Source organism: Benincasa hispida, chromosome 9 (assembly GCF_027475165.1).
Source record: "Benincasa hispida cultivar pf3 chromosome 9, pf3_genome.v1.1, whole genome shotgun sequence".
Taxonomy (NCBI): Eukaryota; Viridiplantae; Streptophyta; class Magnoliopsida; order Cucurbitales; family Cucurbitaceae; genus Benincasa; species Benincasa hispida.
This window is the reverse complement of record NC_143486.1, coordinates 55,289,494-55,314,643: the sequence shown is the minus strand read 5'-3', so window position 1 is coordinate 55,314,643 and position 25,150 is coordinate 55,289,494. Positions and strand designations below refer to the sequence as shown.

At 36.7% G+C, this 25,150-nt stretch overlaps 3 protein-coding genes across 4 annotated transcripts in view; all 3 read left to right on the top strand.

Annotated features, from left to right (window-relative positions):
- The window catches only part of LOC150033928 (pyrophosphate--fructose 6-phosphate 1-phosphotransferase subunit beta 1-like), a 40,531-nt gene extending 33,817 nt beyond the window's left edge, over nucleotides 1-6,714 (top strand). Inside the window, exons 2-7 of the mRNA XM_090317567.1 lie at nucleotides 3,579-3,960; nucleotides 4,105-4,143; nucleotides 4,230-4,336; nucleotides 4,546-4,651; nucleotides 5,344-5,394; nucleotides 5,609-6,714. Of these exons, the coding sequence (XP_090173693.1) occupies nucleotides 3,781-3,960; nucleotides 4,105-4,143; nucleotides 4,230-4,336; nucleotides 4,546-4,651; nucleotides 5,344-5,394; nucleotides 5,609-5,698 (573 nt within the window). The 5' untranslated portion in view covers nucleotides 3,579-3,780 and the 3' untranslated portion in view covers nucleotides 5,699-6,714. The remainder of the gene's footprint in view (nucleotides 1-3,578; nucleotides 3,961-4,104; nucleotides 4,144-4,229; nucleotides 4,337-4,545; nucleotides 4,652-5,343; nucleotides 5,395-5,608) is intronic.
- Nucleotides 696-3,691, top strand: LOC150033929 (putative pentatricopeptide repeat-containing protein At2g01510). The gene is made up of 3 exons (XM_090317125.1): nucleotides 696-1,432; nucleotides 1,570-1,820; nucleotides 3,579-3,691. Exons 1-3 carry the CDS (start codon nucleotides 696-698, stop codon nucleotides 3,689-3,691), a joined length of 1,101 nt encoding a protein of 366 aa, XP_090173251.1.
- Nucleotides 6,715-7,313: 599 nt separating the features above from the next.
- LOC150033927 (pyrophosphate--fructose 6-phosphate 1-phosphotransferase subunit beta 1-like) lies at nucleotides 7,314-24,828 on the top strand. Of its 2 annotated transcripts, XM_090317569.1 has the most exons (11): nucleotides 7,314-9,568; nucleotides 9,666-9,816; nucleotides 11,132-11,512; nucleotides 11,657-11,695; nucleotides 11,781-11,887; nucleotides 18,263-18,368; nucleotides 19,062-22,119; nucleotides 23,430-23,811; nucleotides 23,956-23,994; nucleotides 24,081-24,187; nucleotides 24,401-24,828. In XM_090317569.1, the coding sequence occupies exons 8-11, from the start codon at nucleotides 23,632-23,634 to the stop codon at nucleotides 24,603-24,605; spliced, it is 531 nt and encodes a 176-aa protein (XP_090173695.1). In that variant the 5' UTR covers nucleotides 7,314-9,568; nucleotides 9,666-9,816; nucleotides 11,132-11,512; nucleotides 11,657-11,695; nucleotides 11,781-11,887; nucleotides 18,263-18,368; nucleotides 19,062-22,119; nucleotides 23,430-23,631; the 3' UTR covers nucleotides 24,606-24,828. The 2 variants fall into 2 exon arrangements, with proteins under 2 accessions (XP_090173695.1, XP_090173694.1); XM_090317568.1 differs by having other exon boundaries at nucleotides 7,314-9,816.
- Nucleotides 24,829-25,150: the final 322 nt, after the last annotated feature.

The window sequence follows — 25,150 nt, the reverse complement described above, 5'->3', positions numbered from 1 at the left end:
CGTCGCCGCACTCTGCTCCTTCGACGATGACGCCATTGCTCGCCAAGTCACTGATCTTGTTCGTCACCTCTGTAATGTTACTGAAGTTAACGGTGATGGATCTCTTTGCGACGACTTTATCGCCAGAGTTTCGGATCGGCTTTCTTCTGGCGCGTTGTCTTGGAGAAACTCAACCGTTACAGGGCCAAAATTTTGAAACCCTACCGATCATCGCTAGGCCACCGATCATCGCTCTGTCTCCATACGGAGGAAGGAGGAACCATTTACCATTTGCCTTCGTTTATTCTCTAACTTCAACGAAGCTCAATCTTATTCCCTTCACTTCCATCCTACTTTTGAACCAAGTTTTTTCACTTCGAAATGCTCTGAAGACGCCAATACTTCAGAAGAAGACGCCATCATTAATCATTCAATACACTTCTCCAAATGTAACGAATGGCTGTCTCAACATGTAAGACATCTTCAAGTTGAAAATCACTTTCCTTACCCCCTTGCAGTTTGCAATATTCTCTTCTGGGTTGTAGTCTGAAGAGCAGGTAAGTCTGTTAATGATGGATTTAAGATTACCCATTAGTTTTCTTGTTGTATGTAGCTTTTCTTGTTCAATGCTAAGGCAAACTTGTTAGCTGGTGTTAGACATGCATATGTGGTATTCAATTCTATGGCTAAATGGGCTAAATGGTGATTGAATTTCTATGACGCCATATAGAGCGACTTTAGTTCAAAACCTTGTTCTAAGAAACTCGCCAGCTCCAAAGCCATCCTTGAATGGTAATCATTTTATTGATGTCCACATTGTTAAAACTGGCTTCAATGCAAATATTTGCCGCTCTAACTTCCAGGTCAACGATTTTCTCAAGAGAGGAGATCTTTTTCACGCACATTTGGTGTTTGATCAAATGCCTTGCAAGAATACGATCTCTGTCAACATGGTGATTTCTGGTTACCTTAAGTTTGGGAAATTGTCTAAAGCTAGAGAGTTGTTTGATGACACGGTGGAATGTACGACAGTGTCATGGACAATTTTGATTGGTGGTTATTTGCAATCTAATCAATCTAATCAATCTAAAGAAGCTTCAAGGCTTTATGCTGATATGAGAAGGGGAGGGACAGAACCAGATTATGTGACTCTAGTGACTTTCTTATCAGACTGTGGTGAACTGAAAACTAAGAATGTGATTGTTCAAATTCATACCCATGTCGTTAAACTTGGATATGAGTACAATCTCATGGTTTGCAACTCGTTGGTTGATGCTTATTGCAAAACCCATTGCTTATGTTTAGCTAGTCAGCTCTTCAAGCAGATGTTAAGCAAAGACACAATAACCTTCAATGCATTAATGACAGGTTACTCAAATGAGGGATTGAGTGAAGAAGCAATAAAACTCTTCCTTGAACTGCATAGTAGTGGAATAAAGCCTTCAAATTTTACGTTTGTAGCCCAAATGTGCTGCTGTTGTTCTAGATGACACAAAGTTTGGACAACAAGTTCACGGTCTTGTTCTCAAGACCAACTTCGTTTGGAACGTGTTTGTGGGAAATGCATTACTAGATTTCTACTCAAAGCAGGACCAAGGAAATGGAGAAGAAAGGATATAAGCCAGACTCAACTTGTGCCCTTCACGATGTGGATGAGGTTATTAAAGTTGAGTCTCTTAAATACCACAGTGAACGCTTAGCGATTGTGTTTGCTCTACTCAACACACTAGATGGGTCGCCAATCGTGGTAATGAAAAACTTGGGAGCTTGTACAGACTGTAATGCTGCAATCAAGGTGATCTCACAGATTGTTGAACGGGAAATTATTGTTAGAGATTCAAGTAGGTTTCATCATTTTAAAGATGGGTTTTGCTCCTGTGGAGATTATTGGTGACCATAAAATCTAATGAGCAGTCTAAACTATCATCACAACAAGCAATCCACAATCATTCTCCAGAGATGAACTTAGAGCTGCTTCTTTACACAATTTTACAAGGCAGAGCAAAATAGGCTGTGTCATGACTCCTTCCTCAAAAGCTTGTTCCGCTGCATGTTGTCCAAATAAAAATTCAGCAAGGTCCACTCCAAGAGCTTACACACCAGAACTTACAGGTTAAAATTTCTTTACATATTCATCTGTCTTCTTTAATATCGTGGCGTGCAGAATTTTACCATCGTTTTAATAAGATCATCTTATCTTCAAAGATTCTAAAACCTCTGCTGCAAGAAACCAACTTTTGCTTCCCCATTGAACCATATTTTTTTAGCCACTTTTCTGTTTTGCTGCTTAGGGAATCTGACGTCGTTTTTGCTTGTTTAGAGCGACAAAAAACATTGAATTCTTGAAATGTTGAAGCAGAAAAGTTGAAAGAGCAGGAAAATTTTCAAAAAACTACCCAAAATCTGTTGTTTTCATTTTGCACTTCTGCAAGACTTTTTTTTTTTTTTTTTTAAATTTTTTTTTTAAATTTTTTTAATTTATACAAAATCAATTTCAAAATTCTTTGATTTCCAAATCACTTCAACTGTAGCTTTTGATTCCTTTTGTCCTAATTTTCTCTTGTTTGTGTTTTTTTTCCTAATATTTATAATCTTGTTAAATTACAATTTTAGTCTTTGAACTTTCATGTTTTTGTCAAAATTTTGTGTCCAATAGGTTTATGATATTTTTAACTTTTCTTAAATCATATTGATTTATTAGATATGAATTCGGGATGCTAAAATTTCAATTTTTATGTTTAGATGCATGTATTTAAAATCACATGGAAACCAAATTTTTCGGTTTAATTTGGTTTTTGATTTCAAAACCGAATCAAACCAAACCGTGTATGTATATATATATTTATCTATTTATTTATATATATTATACATTATATTTATTATATTATGTATAAAAACCAAAAATCGTTTGATAAGTTATTTGGATTTTAGTGGGAATTAGGATTATGAAGAATTAGGGAGACAATCCTATTCTTGTGAAGTAGTGATGGACGCTTATTAGAGAACAAAATAATGAGTTCTTTTGGTTATTCATGTTTCAAATTAGCCATTTTAGTATTTGAATTTTAAGAAATAGATTTAAAAGGTCCCTCTACAAGTAGATTCATTAAATTTAAATAGAAATTTTACTAGATGACTTATGTGGCAAGATGACTTGGAAGGGAAAATTTAATTTTAATATTTCCCACCTCTCTCTTCTTTCTCCCCCTCTTTATCTCCTCTTATTCTCGATCCTCCCTTTTCATTGTCAAGCTTTACACAAAATTAACTTGCAAAAAGTCATGGTAGGATGTTCTTAAAGCTCTCTTTCTGCCAACTGATACCCTACAACTTCTAACAAAATCAACCAACTCTACATGCCCTAGCCTTCATAACTTGGTTTTTTTTTTTTTGTATTCTGTTTGGTAACAGAGTTGATTGATGTCTTAAAGGAAGAGTAGTGACATGAATTGTGTTTTGTTTGTTCTTTTTCTGTGTTTTTTTTATGATTGTAAATCTCGCTTTTGTTTGGAACTTGAGTTTTACTGAATGTGTTCGAGGCTAGTTGCTACTTCTTAAGGTTATAGAGTGTATGAGCTGTGTGTTATATGTGCGTGCAGATGAGATCACGAAGTTGTTTCCTGATCTTTTCGGCCAACCGTCAGCAATGTTGGTGCCAAGTGATTCCAGTTCGGTGCAGGTGAATAAGAAATTGAAGATCGGAGTTGTCTAGTTTGGTGGCCACGCACTGGGAGGTCATAATGTGATTTCTGTACAATTTGGTAGGGTCTCATTGTGTCCACATTTATAAATCAAGAATAAATGTTTTCTTTTCTGTTCAAGTTGTGGCTATCTAGCAGCTTCTACGATCTTTGTGAAGATTACCTACAGGTTCATGCAAAAGGAAGCACGTTGTATGGTTTCAAGGGTGGTCCTGCAGGGATCATGAAATGTAAATATGTAGAACTGAATGCACAATTTATCTACCCATATCGCAATCAGGTTAATTTTCTTGAAGTGATTTCTAGCTTTCACTTGTTAGAATTGTTAGTGTAAATATGTGTAGTCTTGATGCTAAGTGATTGCCATTTGAATGCAATTCTTGATTTAAATGCATTTTTCTTTTATCATGGTGGTTTTGATAAGATATGCAATGGGAGGGTTAAGATTGAAACTCCAGATCAGGTGAAACTCTTTCTTCTCAGAATTTTCATTTTGAGACGTCTTAATTGTAGTCAAGGCATTAATTGACAGTTCGATTCTATTTTCAGTTTAAGCAAGCTGAAGAAACTACTCAGAAGCTTGATCTAGATGGCCTTGTTGTAATTGGTGGAGATGATTCCAACACCAATGCCTGTCTCCTCGCTGAAAACTTTAGGTATTTTTTAGAACTATGAAATTTGTCTATTGCCTCCCTCCTTTTTGCTCTCTTTCTCACTCTCATTGTCATATATGGATAAGCTATTATATGTTATTTTTATTGCAGAAATATAAGGTCGAGTAATTAATTACTCTAGTGTACCATTTTTTTTTTTGTGTGCAAGACTGTTATTTATATTCCCCTTCTTTCTGTTGTTTTCAAATTAGGAGTAAGAAGTTGAAAACCCGAGCGATTGGTTGCCCAAAAACTATTGATGGTGATCTCAAATGCAAAGAGGTCCCCACAAGTTTTGGATTTGATTCTGTTTGCAAGGTACTCATTTCTCTTCGTAACTGCTTTAGAATTCATATTTCGTTTATACTCAACTTTGGTGATTGTTGCAAAGGTAGCTTTATTTAAACTACTTAAGATAGAAACCTTTGTCAAGGAGGACATTTATCTCTACATGCTTTACCAGATAGAAATCTTTGTCAAGAAGGGCATTTACCTCCACATACAACCCTAAGATTAAGGTTGTTTATTCTCTTTGAGGACTAGATTTTGTCTCAGTAATAACTAATAATCTCTGCAACAGATACTCTCATGTAAACATGAAAATTGAAATTGTTGAGTCAGTTAATATATCCTGTTTCAGAATTTCATCTTCTTGCATTTTTACATGAAATGGTAAATATCAAAAAAAACTTAAGGGTAAAGATGAAAATTTTTGATAAGCAAAGGATTCATGGAATTAGGTTGAAACTTTTAATATGGTGCAATGGAACTAAGTATTGACATCCCATATCATATTCAATTGCCCAATTGATATCGGATGCCTTTTTTGTCAGCTTTTAAAAATTTGTTCTCTACCACCTAGTTGTAGTTGACTCATGGAGATTTATTGGATTTTAATGTATGCAGGCGAAAAAATTTTCAGACAAAAAATAATGTGTTTTGAATGTTGACTCATTTATTAATAGAGCTTTAGTTTATAGGGTACATCGAATTTATAATGTGTTTTGCAGGTTGCGGCTAAGAAGCTTACCTTGAAAAACGTTACAGACTACATTGTCAATGTAATTAGTAAACGTTCTGAACTTGGTTATTAATTATGGTGTTGTAGTTATTCCCCATGGCCTGATTGACTTCATTCCGGAGATATTTGTCTTGTTATTGTAACTAATTGTGTTTATTTCTTTTTGTTGTATGCTCACTATCAACTAAACCCAAGATTCTCGGGATCAATATGTCATTCTTGAACTGATATCATTTATAACCCGCTTTCTACAGGTGCAACAACTTATTTCGGAACTCAATGAAATTCTTGCCCATGATATTATAGATGAGGATAGGTTATGGAAAAAGAAATATTATAGATGAGGATAGGCTAGTACACCCAACATATTGAAGTTGTAACAATCCAAACAATCTGACTACATCGATTAGACCATCGGAGAATTCCAGCACTACTTTGGTTGGAAAATGCTCTCTCCTCTCTCCTCTCTCCTCTCTCCCTTTCCCTCCTTCTGGCAGCCTATTCTGACCTAACTCGCCATCCTCTCCCCATCTCTGACCAAGCTTTTCCTCTTCCCACCAACCTAAACCCTCATCTGCGATCCTCGGCTCATCTATCTCTCATGGCCCATCCATCGACCTTCCCCTCCAAGCCTAACTTAGCCGTCGAAGTTATCAGCGGTAAAATTAAGGACAGCCACTTCTGTGCCCTCATCCAAGCTGGTTCATTAATCGTAGAAGATGTGGAAGCCAAAAAGCAAATTTCCTTGTCAAAATCGCAGCTACTTTGGTTTGTGGAGAACATCTCGACCCTTTCGAAACTTCCAACATCTAGCTTCTTTGTCAAAAGCGAGCAAGATGCTTCTGGTGTAACCAAGATTTCTAACATCCGAATCTATTCAAACTGGTTTTTATGATGTGTAGTGTGGCTTGCAGTTGGAGGACGATTCTTCATTCACGTTCCATCAGGAACTCTTAATTCAGGTTGATATTCCTTCCTTACCTTGTTAAATGATGCTTTGTCCCTCTTTGAAGTTGAACAGGTGACAAAAAACCCTCGCTCAGTCCCAATCTCCTATGCAGACATAGTAAGGAGAAGAATGGTTAAGCCTGTTTTTCCAGAAAAACAGAGTCTCCTGCCCCCTCAGAACACCAAAAAACAGAGCAAATCTAATTTTTGGGTTTAACACAAAATTCTCAATCTTCATAAATGGAAGACCTCGTGGCAGAATTTAAGCTTCAAGAGGAATAAGGCAAGGTGACCCTCTTTCTCCTTTCGTATTTCTACTAGTCAGTGAAGTCTTGGATGCATTACTTTCCCAGTTTCGAGAAAAAGGCAAGTTTGAAGGTTTTATTGTTGGCAAAGATAGAATTCATGTTTCTTTGTTACAATTTGCGGACGATACTCTAATTTTCTGCCAAGATGACAAAGAAAACCTCAGCAACCTAAAGAAAATACTTGAATTATTTGAGTGGTGTTCGGGGTTGAAGGTTAATTGGGAAAAATCAGCTTTATGTGGCATCAATATAGACCATTTCAAGTTACAATCAGCTTTATTTCTTTTTGTTGTATGCTCACTATCAACTAAACCCAAGATTCTCGGGATCAATATGTCATTCTTGAACTGATATCATTTATAACCCGCTTTCTACAGGTGCAACAACTTATTTCGGAACTCAATGAAATTCTTGCCCATGATATTATAGATGAGGATAGGTTATGGAAAAAGAAATATTATAGATGAGGATAGGCTAGTACACCCAACATATTGAAGTTGTAACAATCCAAACAATCTGACTACATCGATTAGACCATCGGAGAATTCCAGCACTACTTTGGTTGGAAAATGCTCTCTCCTCTCTCCTCTCTCCTCTCTCCCTTTCCCTCCTTCTGGCAGCCTATTCTGACCTAACTCGCCATCCTCTCCCCATCTCTGACCAAGCTTTTCGTTAGTTCCTACATCTACCCTTAGACCCTCGGCTCATCTATCTCTCATGGCCCATCCATCGACCTTCCCCTCCAAGCCTAACTTAGCCGTCGAAGTTATCAGCGGTAAAATTAAGGACAGCCACTTCTGTGCCCTCATCCAAGCTGGTTCATTAATCGTAGAAGATGTGGAAGCCAAAAAGCAAATTTCCTTGTCAAAATCGCAGCTACTTTGGTTTGTGGAGAACATCTCGACCCTTTCGAAACTTCCAACATCTAGCTTCTTTGTCAAAAGCGAGCAAGATGCTTCTGGTGTAACCAAGATTTCTAACATCCGAATCTATTCAAACTGGTTTTTATGATGTGTAGTGTGGCTTGCAGTTGGAGGACGATTCTTCATTCACGTTCCATCAGGAACTCTTAATTCAGGTTGATATTCCTTCCTTACCTTGTTAAATGATGCTTTGTCCCTCTTTGAAGTTGAACAGGTGACAAAAAACCCTCGCTCAGTCCCAATCTCCTATGCAGACATAGTAAGGAGAAGAATGGTTAAGCCTGTTTTTCCAGAAAAACAGAGTCTCCTGCCCCCTCAGAACACCAAAAAACAGAGCAAATCTAATTTTTGGGTTTTAACACAAAATTCTCAATCTTCATAAATGGAAGACCTCGTGGCAGAATTTAAGCTTCAAGAGGAATAAGGCAAGGTGACCCTCTTTCTCCTTTCGTATTTCTACTAGTCAGTGAAGTCTTGGATGCATTACTTTCCCAGTTTCGAGAAAAAGGCAAGTTTGAAGGTTTTATTGTTGGCAAAGATAGAATTCATGTTTCTTTGTTACAATTTGCGGACGATACTCTAATTTTCTGCCAAGATGACAAAGAAAACCTCAGCAACCTAAAGAAAATACTTGAATTATTTGAGTGGTGTTCGGGGTTGAAGGTTAATTGGGAAAAATCAGCTTTATGTGGCATCAATATAGACCATTTCAAGTTACAATCAGAAGCAGCCCTCCTAAATTGCAAGGCTATCTACCTCCCATTTTTGTACCTTGGCCTTCCTTTAGGGGGGATATCCTAAGCAATTGGCTTTTTGGCAACCAGTGATCGACAAAGTCCAAAGCAAACTAGACAAATGGAAGAGATACAACCTCTCAAGAGGTGGTCGTGCCACCCTATGTAGGTCAGTTCTTTCTCATATACCAACTTACCCCATATGTCACTTTTTCAGATGCCCGAAAAAGTGATTCAAACTCTTACTATATGTGATTCGAACTCACTTTGCATGAACATTTATTCGTCCAGCTCTTACTATCTCTGTTTCAGACTTCCATCAATAACGCCATTTGTCTTGATGAGCTCATCAATCTTGCGTAACACAGTCCTTAGCACCGCTCCATCGTTTAGTTCCTACATCTATCGCTTAGCTCCAACAACCCGTCGTGTAGCTCAATCGTTTAGTCAACGATCTCGCGCATAGCCTATCGCTTAGCTACTGCGCACATCGTTTACCTCCATCGTTTAGTGCTGACGCCTTATCGTCCAACATATCTACTAATCGCTTAGCGTCATCGCCCAGCGCCCAGCGTCCATCGCTTAGTATTTCGCCTATCGTCTAGCGCTATCGTCCAACTTCTACGCTTATTGTCTAGCGCTTACACTGATGTGTAGTATTTTACCTATCGTATAGCCCGATAGTCTAGCACGTGACTTCTTATTGTTTGACGCAGTGCGCATCTTCACGATCGTCTAGCGCATTGCTTAGCTCTGCGCATTGCTATACGATCGCCTACCTCATTGTTTAGCTCCCTTCATTGCTACACAATCATCCAGCGCCCGCCTACACAATCGCCTACCTCATCATGTAGCGCCACTCACTTACTAGACGATCGTCTACCTCATCGTGTAGCACTGCTCATTTGCTACACGATTGTCTGCCCAGTGCCTTGCGTTCAACCTCTCACTTTCTCTGCTCTTGCTCACGCGTTCTCAACGCATCGGCGACTTTCATGCAATGCGTTCAACTTCACAATTTCACACATGATTGTCAGGACTTAGTTTTATTTTATGCGTTTTATACCAAACGCCTGGTTTAGTAACACCTTGCACATAGTTGAATTTCCATTAGTTGAATTCCAAACTTTTTGAAGAACATTTATTCAACACTTAGAGTTCTTCCTTTTTAGCATAGGGTTTCATACCTAGTCAGGTTCTTGTAGTCATTAGCTTAAATAGGCAAATAGGAATGCAGGTTTCATATCTACAATGAGAAATACATTTAATTAGAGCTGAATGAATATATGTGTATCAACCAGGTACCTTCATGACTCTGTTGCTCTTCTTTATTCATACATTTCCATACTGAAGTATTGAACCCATTGTGGTTATCTCTTTTCTCTTTGGATATGGAAGGATATTGTTTGGACAGAGTAGGCTTGTTACCCTTGGTATGTATGATCCCAAAGAAGTTTAGCTCAAGACAAGGAGGGGCATGCTTTTGCACTGTCAGTCAGTTCAAATCTTGGGATTTTTATGTCACCTGGAAGCTGGTATATTCATATTGGTAAGTGGAAATTTTTTCAACCTTCCTGCTTAAAATATATTGGGAAAATGGCTAGGGTAGTCTCTCTGTTTGTGTTTTTTTTTCTCTAATATTTATAATCTTGTTAAATTACAATTTTAGTCCTTGAACTTTCAGATTTTTGTCAAAGTTTTGTGTCCAATAGGTTTATGATATTTTTAACTTTTCTTAAATCATATTGATTTATTAGATATGAATTTAGGATTCTAAAATTTCAATTTTTATGTTTAGATGCATGTATTTAAAAATAAAAATATGTTGAATAGATCAAAGACGTAATAGATTCATTTTTTAAAGTTTAAGGGACTTATTAGACACAATTGAAAGCTCAGTGTAGGGATGAACACTAAAACTAACATACTAGATGCATTTTTTTTAAGGTTTTTACTAAAAGTTCAGTTCAGTTTAAAATCATAAGGAAACTAATTTTTTCGGCTTAATTTGGTTTTTTATTTAAAAATCGAATTGAACCAAACCGTGTATGTATATATATACATATTTATCGATTTATTTATATATATTATACATTATATTTATTATATTATGTATAAAAACCAAAAATCGTTTGATAAGTTATTTGGTTTTTAGTGGGAATAAGGATTATGAGAATTAGGAAGACAATCCTATTCTTGTGAAGTAGTGATGGACGCTTATTAGAGAATAAAATAATGAGTTCTTTTGGTTATTCATGTTTCAAATTAGCCATTTTAGTCTTTGAATTTTAAGAAATAGATTTAAAAGGTCTCTCTGCAAGTTCTCCTTTTTGCATGGACTTTTCCTAGCCCACGGAATTTAAATAGAAATTTTACTAGATGACTTATGTGGCAAGATGACTTGGAAGGGAAAATTTAATTTTAATATTTCCCACCTCTCTCTTCTTTCTCCCCCTCTTTATCTCCTCTTATTCTCGATCCTCCCTTTTCATTGTCAAGCTTTACACAAAATTAACTTAACATGCAAAAAGTCATGGTAGGATGTTCTCAAAGCTCTCTTTCTGCCAACTGATACCTTACAACTTCTAACAAAAGCAACCAACTCTACACGTCCTAGCCTTCATAACGTGTTTTTTAATTTTTTTTAAATTTTATTTTTTGTATTCTGTTTGGTAATTGAGATTGATGTCTCAAAGGAAGAGTAGTGACATGCATTGAGTTTTGTTTGTTCTTTTTCTGTGTTTTTTTTATGATTGTAAATCTCGCTTTTGTTTGGAACTTGAGTTTTACTGAATGCGTTTGAGGCCAGTTGCTACTTCTTAAGGTTATAGAGTGTATGAGCTGTGTGTTATATGTGCGTGCAGATGAGATCACGAAGTTGTTTCCTGATCTTTTCGGCCAACCGTTAGCAATGTTGGTGCCAAGTGATTCCAGTTCGGTGCAGGTGAATAAGAAATTGAAGATCGGAGTTGTCTAGTTTGGTGGCACGCACTGGGAGGGCATAATGTGATTTCTGTACTATTTGGTAGGGTCTCATTGTGTCCACATTTATAAATCAAGAATAAATGTTTGCTTTTCTGTTCAAGTTGTGACTATCTAGCAGCTTCTACGATCTTTGTGAAGAATACCTACAGGTTCATGCAAAAGGAAGCACGTTTTATGGTTTCAAGGGTGGTCCTTCAGGGATCATGAAATGTAAATATGTAGAACTGAATGCACAATTTATCTACCCATATCGCAATCAGGTTAATTTTCTTGAAGTGATTTCTAGCTTTCACTTGTTAGAATTGTTAGTGTAAATATGTGTAGTCTTGATGCTAAGTGATTGCCATTTGAATGCAATTCTTGATTTAAATGCATTTTTCTTTTATCATGGTGGTTTTGATAAGATATGCAATGGGAGGGTTAAGATTGAAACTCCAGATCAGGTAAACTCTTTCTTCTCAGAATTTTCATTTTGAGACGTCTCAAATGTAGTCAAGGCATTAATTGACAGTTCGGTTCTATTTTCAGTTTAAGCAAGCTGAAGAAACTACTCATAAGCTTGATCTAGATGGCCTTGTTGTAATTGGTGGAGATGATTCCAACACCAATGCCTGTCTCCTCGCTGAAAACTTTAGGTATTTTTTAGAACTATGAAATTTGTCTATTGCCTCCCTCCTTTTTGCTCTCTTTCTCACTCTCATTGTCATATATGGATAAGCTATTATATGTTATTTTTATTGTAGAAATATAAGGTCGAGTAATTAATTACTCTAGTGTACCATTTTTTTTTTTTTTTTTGTGTGCAAGACTCTGTTATTTATATTCCCCTTCTTTCTGTTGTTTTCAAATTAGGAGTAAGAATTTGAAAACCCGAGCGATTTGTTGCCCAAAACCTATTGATGGTGATCTCAAATGCAAAGAGGTCCCCACAAGTTTTGGATTTGATTTTGTTTGCAAGGTACTCATTTCTTTTCGTAACTGCTTTAGAATCCATATTTCGTTGAGACTTAACTTTGGTGACTGTTGCAAAGGTAGCTTTTTAAACTACTTAAGATAGAAACCTTTGTCAAGGAGGACATTTATCTCTACATGCTTTACCAGATAGAAATCTTTGTCAAGAAGGGCATTTACCTCCACATGCAACCCTAAGGTTAAGGTTGTTTATTCTCTTTGAGGACTAGATTTTGTCTCAGTAATAACTAATAATCTCTGCAATAGATACTCTCATGTAAACATGAAAATTGAAATTGTTGAGTCAGTTAATATATCCTGTTTCAGAATTTCATCTTCTTGCATTTTTACATGGAATGGTAAATATAAAAAAAAACTTAAGGGTAAAGATGAAAATTTGTGATAAACAAAGGATTCATGGAATTAGGTTGAAACTTTTAATATGGTGCAATGTAACTAAGTATTGACATCCCATATCATATTCAATTGCCCAAGTGATATCGGATGCCTTTTTTGTCAGCTTTGAAAAATTTGTTCTCTGCCACCTAGTTGTAGTTGACTCATGGAGATTTATTGGTTTTGAATGTATGCAGGCGAAAAAATGTTCAGACAAAAAATAATGTGTTTTGAATGTTGACTCATTTATTAATAGAGCTTTAGTTTATAGGGTACATCGAATTTATAATGTGTTTTGCAGGTTGTGGCTAAGAAGCTTACCTTGAAAAACGTTATAGACTACATTGTCGATGCAATTAGTAAACGTTCTGAACTTGGTTATTAATTATGGTGTTGTAGTTATTCCCTATGGCCTGATTGACTTCATTCCGGAGGTATTTGTCTTGTTATTGTAACTAATTGTGTTTATTTCTTTTTGTTGTATGCTCACTATCCACTAAACCCAAGATTCTCGGGATCAATATGTCATTCTTGAACTGATATCATTTATAACCCGCTTTCTACAGGTGCAACAACTTATTTCGGAACTCAATGAAATTCTTGCCCATGATATTATAGATGAGGATAGGTTATGGAAAAAGAAATATTATAGATGAGGATAGGTTAGTACACCCAACATATTGAAGTTGTAACAATCCAAACAATCTGACTACATCGATTAGACCATCGGAGAATTCCAGCACTACTTTGGTTGGAAAATGTTCTCTCCTCTCTCCTCTCTCCTCTCTCCCTTTCCCTCCCTCTGGCAGCCTATTCCGACCTAACTCGCCATCCTCTCCCCATCTCGACCAAGCTTTTCCTCTTCCCACCAACCTCAACCCTCATCTGCGATCCTCGGCTCATCTATCTCTCATGGCCCATCCATCGACCTTCCCCTCCAAGCCTAACTTAGCCGTCGAAGTTATCAGCTGTAAAATTAAGGACAGCCACTTCTGTGCCCTCATCCAAGCTGGTTCAGTAATCGTAGAAGATGTGGAAGCCAAAAAGCAAATTTCCTTGTCAAAATCGCAGCTACTTTGGTTTGTGGAGAACATCTCGACCCTTTCGAAACTTCCAACATCTAGCTTCTTTGTCAAAAGCGAGCAAGATGCTTCTGGTGTAACCAAGATTTCTAACATCCGAATCTATTCAAACTGGTTTTTATGATGTGTAGTGTGGCCTGCAGTTGGAGGACGATTCTTCATTCACGTTCCATCAGGAACTCTTAATTCAGGTTGATATTCCTTCCTTACCTTGTTAAATGATGCTTTGTCCCTCTTTGAAGTTGAACAGGTGACAAAAAACCCTCGCTCAGTCCCAATCTCCTATGCAGACATAGTAAGGGGAAGAATGGTTAAGCCTGTTTTTCCAGAAAAACAGAGTCTCCTGCCCCCTCAGAACACCAAAAAACAGAGCAAATCTAATTTTTGGGTTCTAACACAAAATTCTCAATCTTCATAAATGGAAGACCTCGTGGCAGAATTCAAGCTTCAAGAGGAATAAGGCAAGGTGACCCTCTTTCTCCTTTCGTATTTCTACTAGTCAGTGAAGTCCTGGATGCATTACTTTCCCAGTTTCGAGAAAAAGGCAAGTTTGAAGGTTTTATTGTTGGCAAAGATAGAATTCATGTTTCTTTGTTACAATTTGCGGACGATACTCTAATTTTCTGCCAAGATGACAAAGAAAAACTCAGCAACCTAAAGAAAATACTTGAATTATTTGAGTGGTGTTCGGGGTTGAAGGTTAATTGGGAAAAATCAGCTTTATGTGGCATCAATATAGACCATTTCAAGTTACAATCAGAAGCAGCCCTTCTAAATTGCAAGGCTATCTACCTCCCATTTATGTACCTTGGCCTTCCTTTAGGGGGGATATCCTAAGTAATTGGCTTTTTGGCAACCAGTGATCGACAAAGTCCAAAGCAAACTGGACAAATGGAAGAGAAACAACCTCTCAAGAGGTGGTCGTGCCACCCTATGTAGGTCAGTTCTTTCTCATATACCAACTTACTATGTCACTTTTTCCGATGCCCGAAAAAGCGATTCAAACTCTTAATATATGTGATTCGAACTCACTTTGCATGAACATTTATTCGTCCAGCTCTTACTATCTCTGTTTCAGACTTCCATCAATAACGCCATTTGTCTTGATGAGCTCATCAATCTTGCGTAACACAGTCCTCAGCACCGCTCCATCGTTTAGTTCCTACATGTATCGCTTAGCTCCAACAACCCGTCGTGTAGCTCAATCGTTTAGTCAACGATCTCGCGCATAGCCTATCGCTTAGCTACTGCGCACATCGTTTACCTCCATCGTTTAGTGCTGACGCCTTATCGTCCAACGTATCCACTAATCGCTTAGCGTCATCGCCCAGCGCCCAACGTCCATCGCTTAGTATTTCGCCTATCGTCTAGCGCTATCGTCCAACTTCTACGCTTATTGTCTAGCGCTTACACTGATGTGTAGTATTTTACCTATCGTATAGCCCGATAGTCTAGCACGTGACTTCTTATTGTTTGACGCAGTGCGCATCTTCACGATCGTCTAGCGCATCGCTTAGCTCTGCGCATTGCTATACGATCGCCTACCTCATTGTTTAGCTCCCTTCATTGCTACACAATCATCCAGCGCCCGCCTACACAATCGCCTACCTCATCATGTAGCGCCACTCACTTACTAGACGATCGTCTACCTCATCGTGTAGCACTGCTCATTTGCTACACGATTGTCTGCCCAGTGCCTTGCGTTCAACCTCTCGCTTTCTCTGCTCTTGCTCACGCGTTCTCAACGCATCGGCGACTTTCATGCAATGCGTTCAACTTCACAATTTCACACATGATTGTCAGGACTTAGTTTTATTTTATGCGTTTTATACCAAACGCCTGGTTTAGTAACACCTTGCACATAGTTGAATTTCCATTAGTTGAATTCCAAACTTTTTGAAGAACATTTATTCAACACTTAGAGTTCTTCCTTTTTAGCATAGGGTTTCATACCTAGTCAGGTTCTTGTAGTCATTAGCTTAAACAGGCAAATAGGAATGCAGGTTTCATATCTACAATGAGAAATACATTTAATTAGAGTTGAATGAATATATGTGTATCAACCAGGTACCTTCATGATTCTGTTGCTCTTCTTTATTCATACATTTCCATACTGAAGTATTGAACCCATTGTGGTTATCTCTTTTCTCTTTGGATATGGAAGGATATTGTTTGGACAGAGTAGGCTTGTTACCCTTGGTATGTATGATCCCAAAGCAGTTTAGCTCAAGACAAGGAGGGGCATGCTTTTGCACTGTCAGTCAGTTCAAATCTTTGGATTTTTATGTCACCTGGAAGCTGGTATATTCATATTGGTACGTGGAAATTTTTTCAACCTTCCTGCTTAAAATATATTGGGAAAATTGCTAGGGTAGTCTCTCTGTTTGTGTTTTTTTTCTCTAATATTTATAATCTTGTTAAATTACAATTTTAGTCCTTGAACTTTTAGATTTTTGTCAAAATTTTGTGTCCAATAGGTTTATGATATTTTTAACTTTTCTTAAATCACATTGATTTATTAGATATGAATTTAGGATTCTAAAATTTCAATTTTTATGTTTAGATGCATGTATTTAAAAATAAAAATATGTTGAATAGATCAAAGACGTAATAGATTCATTTTTTAAAGTTTAAGGGACTTATTAGACACAATTGAAAGCTCAGTGTAGGGATGAACACTAAAACTAACATACTAGATGCATTTTTTTTTAAGGTTTTTACTAAAAGTTCAGTTCAGTTTATAATCATAAGGAAACTAATTTTTTCGGCTTAATTTGGTTTTTTATTTCAAAACCGAATTGAACCAAACCGTGTATGTATTATATATACATATTTATCTATTTATTTATATATATTATACATTATATTTATTATATTATGTATAAAAACCAAAAATCGTTTGATAAGTTATTTGGTTTTTAGTGGGAATAAGGATTATGAGAATTAGGAAGACAATCCTATTCTTGTGAAGTAGTGATGGACGCTTATTAGAGAATAAAATAATGAGTTCTTTTGGTTATTCATGTTTCAAATTAGCCATTTTAGTCTTTGAATTTTAAGAAATAGATTTAAAAGGTCTCTCTACAAGTTCTCCTTTTTGCATGGACTTTTCCTAGCCCACGGAATTTAAATAGAAATTTTACTAGATGACTTATGTGGCAAGATGACTTGGAAGGGAAAATTTAATTTTAATATTTCCCACCTCTCTCTTCTTTCTCCCCCTCTTTATCTCCTCTTATTCTCGATCCTCCCTTTTCATTGTCAAGCTTTACACAAAATTAACTTGCAAAAAGTCATGGTAGGATGTTCTCAAAGCTCTCTTTCTGCCAACTGATACCCTACAACTTCTAACAAAATCAACCAACTCTACATGCCCTAGCCTTCATAACTTGGTTTTTTTTTTTTTTTTTGTATTCTGTTTGGTAACAGAGTTGATTGATGTCTTAAAGGAAGAGTAGTGACATGAATTGAGTTTTGTTTGTTCTTTTTCTGTGTTTTTTTTATGATTGTAAATCTCGCTTTTGTTTGGAACTTGAGTTTTACTGAATGCGTTTGAGGCTAGTTGCTACTTCTTAAGGTTATAGAGTGTATGAGCTGTGTGTTATATGTGCGTGCAGATGAGATCACGAAGTTGTTTCCTGATCTTTTCGGCCAACCGTCAGCAATGTTGGTGCCAAGTGATTCCAGTTCGGTGCAGGTGAATAAGAAATTGAAGATCGGAGTTGTCTAGTTTGGTGGCCACGCACTGGGAGGGTCATAATGTGATTTCTGTACTATTTGGTAGGGTCTCATTGTGTCCACATTTATAAATCAAGAATAATGTTTTCTTTTCTGTTCAAGTTGTGGCTATCTAGCAGCTTCTACGATCTTTGTGAAGATTACCTACAGGTTCATGCAAAAGGAAAGCACGTTGTATGGTTTCAAGGGTGGTCCTACAGGGATCATGAAATGCAAATATGTGAACTGACTGCACAATTTATCTACCATATCGCAATCAGGTTAATTTTCTTGAAGGGATTTCTAGCTTTCACTTGTTAGAATTGTTAGTGTGAATATGTGCAGTCTTGATGCGAAGTGATTGCCATTTGAATGCAATTCTTGATTTAAATGCATTTTTCTTTTATCAGGGTGGTTTTGATATGATATGCAGTGGGAGGGATAAGATTGAAACTCCAGATCAGGTGAAACTCTTTCTTCCCAGAATTTTCATTTTGAGACGTCTTAGTTGTAGTCAAGGCATTAATTGACAGTTCGGTTCTATTTTCAGTTTAAGCAAGCTGAAGAAACTACTCAGAAGCTTGATCTAGATGGCCTTGTTGTAATTGGTGGAGATGATTCCAACACAAATGCCTGTCTCCTCGCTGAAAACTTTAGTATTTTTTAGAACTATGAAATTTGTCTATTGCCTCCCTCCTTTTTGCTCTCTTTCTCACTCTCATTGTCATATATGGATAAGCTATTATATGTTATTTTTATTGCAGAAATATAAGGTCGAGTAATTAATTACTCTAGTGTACCATTTTTTTTTTGTGTGCAAGACTGTTATTTATATTCCCCTTCTTTCTGTTGTTTTCAAATTAGGAGTAAGAAGTTGAAAACCCGAGCGATTGGTTGCCCAAAAACTATTGATGGTGATCTCAAATGCAAAGAGGTCCCCACAAGTTTTGGATTTGATTCTGTTTGCAAGGTACTCATTTCTCTTCGTAACTGCTTTAGAATTCATATTTCGTTTAGACTCAACTTTGGTGATTGTTGCAAAGGTAGCTTTATTTAAACTACTTAAGATAGAAACCTTTGTCAAGGAGGACATTTATCTCTACATGCTTTACCAGATAGAAATCTTTGTCAAGAAGGGCATTTACCTCCACATGCAACCCTAAGGTTAAGGTTGTTTATTCTCTTTGAGGACTAGATTTTGTCTCAGTAATAACTAATAATCTCTGCAATAGATACTCTCATGTAAACATGAAAATTGAAATTGTTGAGTCAGTTAATATATTCTGTTTCAGAATTTCATCTTCTTGCATTTTTACATGAAATGGTAAATATAAAAAAAAAACTTAAGGGTAAAGATGAAAATTTGTGATAAACAAAGGATTCATGGAATTAGATTGAAACTTTTAATATGGTGCAATGGAACTAAGTATTGACATCCCATATCATATTCAATTGCCCAATTGATATCGGATGCCTTTTTTGTCAGCTTTTAAAAATTTGTTCTCTACCACCTAGTTGTAGTTGACTCATGGAGATTTATTGGATTTTAATGTATGCAGGCGAAAAAATTTTCAGACAAAAAATAATGTGTTTTGAATGTTGACTCATTTATTAATAGAGCTTTAGTTTATAGGGTACATCGAATTTATAATGTGTTTTGCAGGTTGCGGCTAAGAAGCTTACCTTGAAAAACGTTACAGACTACATTGTCGATGTAATTAGTAAACGTTCTGAACTTGGTTATTAATTATGGTGTTGTAGTTATTCCCCATAGCCTGATTGACTTCATTCCGGAGGTATTTGTCTTGTTATTGTAACTAATTGTGTTTATTTCTTTTTGTTGTATGCTCACTATCAACTAAACCCAAGATTCTCGTGATCAATATGTCATTCTTGAACTGATATCATTTATAACCCGCTTTCTACAGGTGCAACAACTTATTTCGGAACTCAATGAAATTCTTGCCCATGATATTATAGATGAGGATAGGTTATGGAAAAAGAAATATTATAGATGAGGATAGGTTAGTACACTCAACATATTGAAGTTGTAACAATCCAAACAATCTGACTACATCGATTAGACCACCTGGAATTCTAGCATTGCTTTGGTTCGAAAATACTCTCTCCTCTCTCCTTTCTACCTTTCCCTCCCTCCGGCAGCCTATTCCGACCTAACTCCCCGTCCTCTTCCCATCTCCGACCAAGCTTTTCCTCTTCCCACCAACCTCAACCCTCATCTGCGATCCTCGGCTCATCTATCTCTCATGACCCATCCATCGACCTTCCCCTCCAAGCCTAACTTAGCCGTTGAAGTTATCAGCTGTAAAATTAAGGACAGCCACTTCTGTGTCCACATCCAAGCTGGTTCAGTAATCGTAGAAGATGTGGAAGCCAAAAAGCAAATTTCCTTGTCAAAATCGCAGCTACTTTGGTTTGTGGAGAACATCTCGACCCTTTCGAAACTTCCAACATCTAGCTTCTTTGTCAAAAGCGAGCAAGATGCTTCTGGTGTAACCAAGATTTCTAACATCCGAATATATTCAAACTGGTTTTTATGATGTGTAGTGTGGCCTGCAGTTGGAGGACGATTCTTCATTCACGTTCCATCAGGAACTCTTAATTCAAGTTGATATTCCATCCTTACCTTGTTAAATGATGCTTTGTCCCTCTTTGAAGTTGAACAGGTGACAAAAAACCCTCGCTCAGTCCCAATCTCCTATGCAGACATAGTAAGGGGAAGAATGGTTAAGCCTGTTTTTCTAGAAAAACAGAGTCTCCTGCCCCCTCAGAACACCAAAAAACAGAGCAAATCTAATTTTTGGGTTCTAACACAAAATTCTCAATCTTCATAAATGGAAGACCTCGTGGCAGAATTCAAGCTTCAAGAGGAATAAGGCAAGGTGACCCTCTTTCTCCTTTCGTATTTCTACTAGTCAGTGAAGTCCTGGATGCATTACTTTCCCAGTTTCGAGAAAAAGGCAAGTTTGAAGGTTTTATTGTTGGCAAAGATAGAATTCATGTTTCTTTGTTACAATTTGCGGACGATACTCTAATTTTCTGCCAAGATGACAAAGAAAAACTCAGCAACCTAAAGAAAATACTTGAATTATTTGAGTGGTGTTCGGGGTTGAAGGTTAATTGGGAAAAATCAGCTTTATGTGATATCAATATAGACCATTTCAAGTTACAATCAGAAGCAGCCCTCCTAAATTGCAAGGCTATCTACCTCCCATTTATGTACCTTGACCTTCCTTTAGGGGGATTATCTAAACAATTGGCTTTTTGGCAACCAGTGATCGACAAAGTCCAAAGCAAGCTGGACAAATGGAAGAGATTCAACCTCTCAAGAGGTGGTCGTGCCACCCTATGTAGGTCGGTTCTTTCTCATATACCAACTTACTATATGTCACTTTTTCAGATGCCCGAAAAAGTGATTCAAACTGTTACTATATGTGATTCGAGCTCACTTTGCATGAACATTTATTCGTCCAGCTCTTACTATCTCTGTTTCAGACTTCCATCAATAACGCCATTTGTCTTGATGAGCTCATCAATCTTGCGTAACACAGTCCTCAGCACCGCTCCATCGTTTAGTTCCTACATGTATCGCTTAGCTCCAACAACCCGTCGTGTAGCTCAATCGTTTAGTCAACGATCTCGCGCATAGCCTATCGCTTAGCTACTGCGCACATTGTTTACCTCCATCGTTTAGTGCTGACGCCTTATCGTCCAACGTATCCACTAATCGCTTAGCGACATCGCCCAGCGCCCAGCGTCCATCGCTTAGTATTTCGCCTATCGTCTAGCGCTATCGTCCAACTTCTACGCTTATTGTCTAGCGCTTACACTGATGTGTAGTATTTTACCTATCGTATAGCCCGATAGTCTAGCACGTGACTTCTTATTGTTTGACGCAGTGCGCATCTTTACGATCGTCTAGCGCATCACTTAGCTCTGCGCATTGCTATACGATCGCCTACCTCATTGTTTAGCTCCCTTCATTGCTACACAATCATCCAGTGCCCGCCTACACAATCGCCTACCTCATCATGTAGCGCCACTCACTTACTAGACGATCGTCTACCTCATCGTGTAGCACTGCTCATTTGCTACACGATTGTCTGCCCAGTGCCTTGCGTTCAACCTCTCGCTTTCTCTGCTCTTGCTCACGCGTTCTCAACGCATCGGCGACTTTCATGCAATGCGTTCAACTTCACAATTTCAAACGCCTGGAAACGCATAAAATAAAACTAACACCTTGCACATAGTTGAATTTCCATTGGTTGAATTCCAAACTTTTTGAAGAACATTTATTCAACACTTAGAGTTCTTCCTTTTTAGCATAGGGTTTCATACCTAATCAGGTTCTTCTAGTCATTAGCTTAAACAGGCAAATAGGAATGCAGGTTTCATATCTACAATGAGAAATACATTTAATTAGAGCTGAATGAATATATGTGTATCAACCAGGTACCTTCATGATTTTGTTGCTCTTCTTTATTCATACATTTCCATACTGAAGTATTGAACCCATTGTGGTTATCTCTTTTCTCTTTGGATATGGAAGGATATTGTTTGGACAGAGTAGGCTTGTTACTCTTGGTATGTATGATCCCAAAGAAGTTTAGTTCAAGACAAGGAGGGGCATGCTTTTGCACTGTCAGTCAGCTCAAATCTTGGGATTTTTATGTCACCTGGAAGCTGGTATATTCATATTGGTAAGTGGAAATTTTTTCAACCTTCATGCTTAAAATATATTGAGAAAATGGATAGGGTAGTCTCTCTGTTTGTGTTTTTTTTTCTCTAATATTTATAATCTTGTTAAATTACAATTTTAGTCCTTGAACTTTCAGATTTTTGTCAAAATTTTGTGTCCAATAGGTTTTTGATATTTTTAACTTTTCTTAAATCATATTGATTTATTAGATATGAATTTAGGATTCTAAAATTTCAATTTTTATGTTTAGATGCATGTATTTAAAAATAAAAATATGTTGAATAGATCAAAGACGTAATAGATTCATTTTTTAAAGTTTAAGGGACTTATTAGACACAATTGAAAGCTCAGTGTAGGGATGAACACTAAAACTAACATACTAGATGCATTTTTTTTAAGGTTTTCACTAAAAGTTCAGTTCACTTTAAAATCATAAGGAAACTAATTTTTTCGGCTTAATTTTGTTTTTATTTCAAAACCGAATTGAGCCAAACCGTGTATGTATATATATACATATTTATCGATTTATTTATATATATTATACATTATATTTATTATATTATGTATAAAAACCAAAAATCGTTTGATAAGTTATTTGGTTTTTAGTGGGAATAAGGATTATGAGAATTAGGAAGACAATCCTATTCTTGTGAAGTAGTGATGGACGCTTATTAGAGAATAAAATATGAGTTCTTTTGGTTATTCATGTTTCAAATTAGCCATTTTAGTCTTTGAATTTTAAGAAATAGATTTAAAAGGTCTCTCTGCAAGTTCTCCTTTTTGCATGGACTTTTCCTAGCCCACGGAATTTAAATAGAAATTTTACTAGATGACTTATGTGGCAAGATGACTTGGAAGGGAAAATTTAATTTTAATATTTCCCACCTCTCTCTTCTTTCTCCCCCTCTTTATCTCCTCTTATTCTCGATCCTCCCTTTTCATTGTCAAGCTTTACACAAAATTAACTTGCAAAAAGTCATGGTAGGATGTTCTCAAAGATCTCTTTCTGCCAACTGATACCTTACAACTTCTAACAAAAGCAACCAACTCTACACGTCCTAGCCTTCATAACGTGTTTTTTTTTATTTTTTTTATATTTTATTTTTTGTATTCTGTTTGGTAATTGAGATTGATGTCTCAAAGGAAAAGTAGTGACATGCATTGAGTTTTGTTTGTTCTTTTACTGTGTTTTGCTTATGATTGTAAATCTTGCGTTTGTTTGGAACTTGAGTTTTACTGAATGCGTTTGAGGCCAGTTGCTACTTCTTAAGGTTATAGAGTGTATGAGCTGTGTGTTATATGTGCGTGCAGATGAGATCACGAAGTTGTTTCCTGATCTTTTCGGCCAACCGTCAGCAATGTTGGTGCCAAGTGATTCCAGTTCAGTGCAGGTGAATAAGAAATTGAAGATCGGAGTTGTCTAGTTTGGTGGCCACGCACTGGGAGGGCATAATGTGATTTCTGTACTATTTGGTAGGGTCTCATTGTGTCCACATTTATAAATCAAGAATAAATGTTTGCTTTTCTGTTCAAGTTGTGGCTATCTAGCAGCTTCTACGATCTTTGTGAAGATTACCTACAGGTTCATGCAAAAGGAAGCACGTTTTATGGTTTCAAGGGTGGTCCTTCAGGGATCATGAAATGTAAATATGTAGAACTGAATGCACAATTTATCTACCCATATCGCAATCAGGTTAATTTTCTTGAAGTGATTTCTAGCTTTCACTTGTTAGAATTGTTAGTGTAAATATGTGTAGTCTTGATGCTAAGTGATTGCCATTTGAATGCAATTCTTGATTTAAATGCATTTTTCTTTTATCATGGTGGTTTTGATAAGATATGCAATGGGAGGGTTAAGATTGAAACTCCAGATCAGGTGAAACTCTTTCTTCTCAGAATTTTCATTTTGAGACGTCTTAGTTGTAGTCAAGGCATTAATTGACAGTTCGATTCTATTTTCAGTTTAAGCAAGCTGAAGAAACTACTCAGAAGCTTGATCTAGATGGCCTTGTTGTAATTGGTGGAGATGATTCCAACACCAATGCCTGTCTCCTCGCTGAAAACTTTAGGTATTTTTTAGAACTATGAAATTTGTCTATTGCCTCCCTCCTTTTTGCTCTCTTTCTCACTCTCATTGTCATATATGGATAAGCTATTATATGTTATTTTTATTGCAGAAATATAAGGTCGAGTAATTAATTACTCTAGTGTACCATTTTTTTTTTTTTGTGTGCAAAACTCTGTTATTTATATTCCCCTTCTTTCTGTTGTTTTCAAATTAGGAGTAAGAATTTGAAAACCCGAGCGATTGGTTGCCCAAAACCTATTGATGGTGATCTCAAATACAAAGAGGTCCCCACAAGTTTTGGATTTGATTTTGTTTGCAAGGTACTCATTTCTCTTCGTAACTGCTTTAGAATCCATATTTCGTTGAGACTCAACTTTGGTGACTGTTGCAAAGGTAGCTTTTTAAACTACTTAAGATAGAAACCTTTGTCAAGGAGGACATTTATCTCTACATGCTTTACCAGATAGAAATCTTTGTCAAGAAGGGCATTTACCTCCACATGCAACCCTAAGGTTAAGGTTGTTTATTCTCTTTGAGGACTAGATTTTGTCTCAGTAATAACTAATAATCTCTGCAACAGATACTCTCATGTAAACATGAAAATTGAAATTGTTGAGTCAGTTAATATATCCTGTTTCAGAATTTCATCTTCTTGCATTTTTACATGGAATGGTAAATATAAAAAAAAACTTAAGGGTAAAGATGAAAATTTGTGATAAACAAAGGATTCATGGAATTAGATTGAAACTTTTAATATGGTGCAATGGAACTAAGTATTGACATCCCATAGCATATTCAATTGCCCAAGTGATATCGGATGCCTTTTTTGTCAGCTTTGAAAAATTTGTTCTCTACCACCTAGTTGTAGTTGACTCATGGAGATTTATTGGTTTTGAATGTATGCAGGCGAAAAAATTTTCAGACAAAAAATAATGTGTTTTGAATGTTGACTCATTTATTAATA

Coding starts and splice junctions, on each gene's coding strand:
- LOC150033927 (XM_090317569.1), top strand. CDS start 23,632: ATGTTTGCTTTTCTGTTCAAGTTGTGGCTATCTAGCAGCTTCTACGAT. Junction 23,995..24,080: donor AGATTGAAACTCCAGATCAG/GTGAAACTCTTT, acceptor TTCTATTTTCAG/TTTAAGCAAGCTGAAGAAAC. Junction 24,188..24,400: donor CTCCTCGCTGAAAACTTTAG/GTATTTTTTAGA, acceptor TTTTCAAATTAG/GAGTAAGAATTTGAAAACCC.
- LOC150033929 (XM_090317125.1), top strand. CDS start 696: ATGACGCCATATAGAGCGACTTTAGTTCAAAACCTTGTTCTAAGAAAC. Junction 1,433..1,569: donor ATAAAGCCTTCAAATTTTAC/GTTTGTAGCCCA, acceptor TACTCAAAGCAG/GACCAAGGAAATGGAGAAGA. Junction 1,821..3,578: donor AATTATTGTTAGAGATTCAA/GTAGGTTTCATC, acceptor ATGTGCGTGCAG/ATGAGATCACGAAGTTGTTT.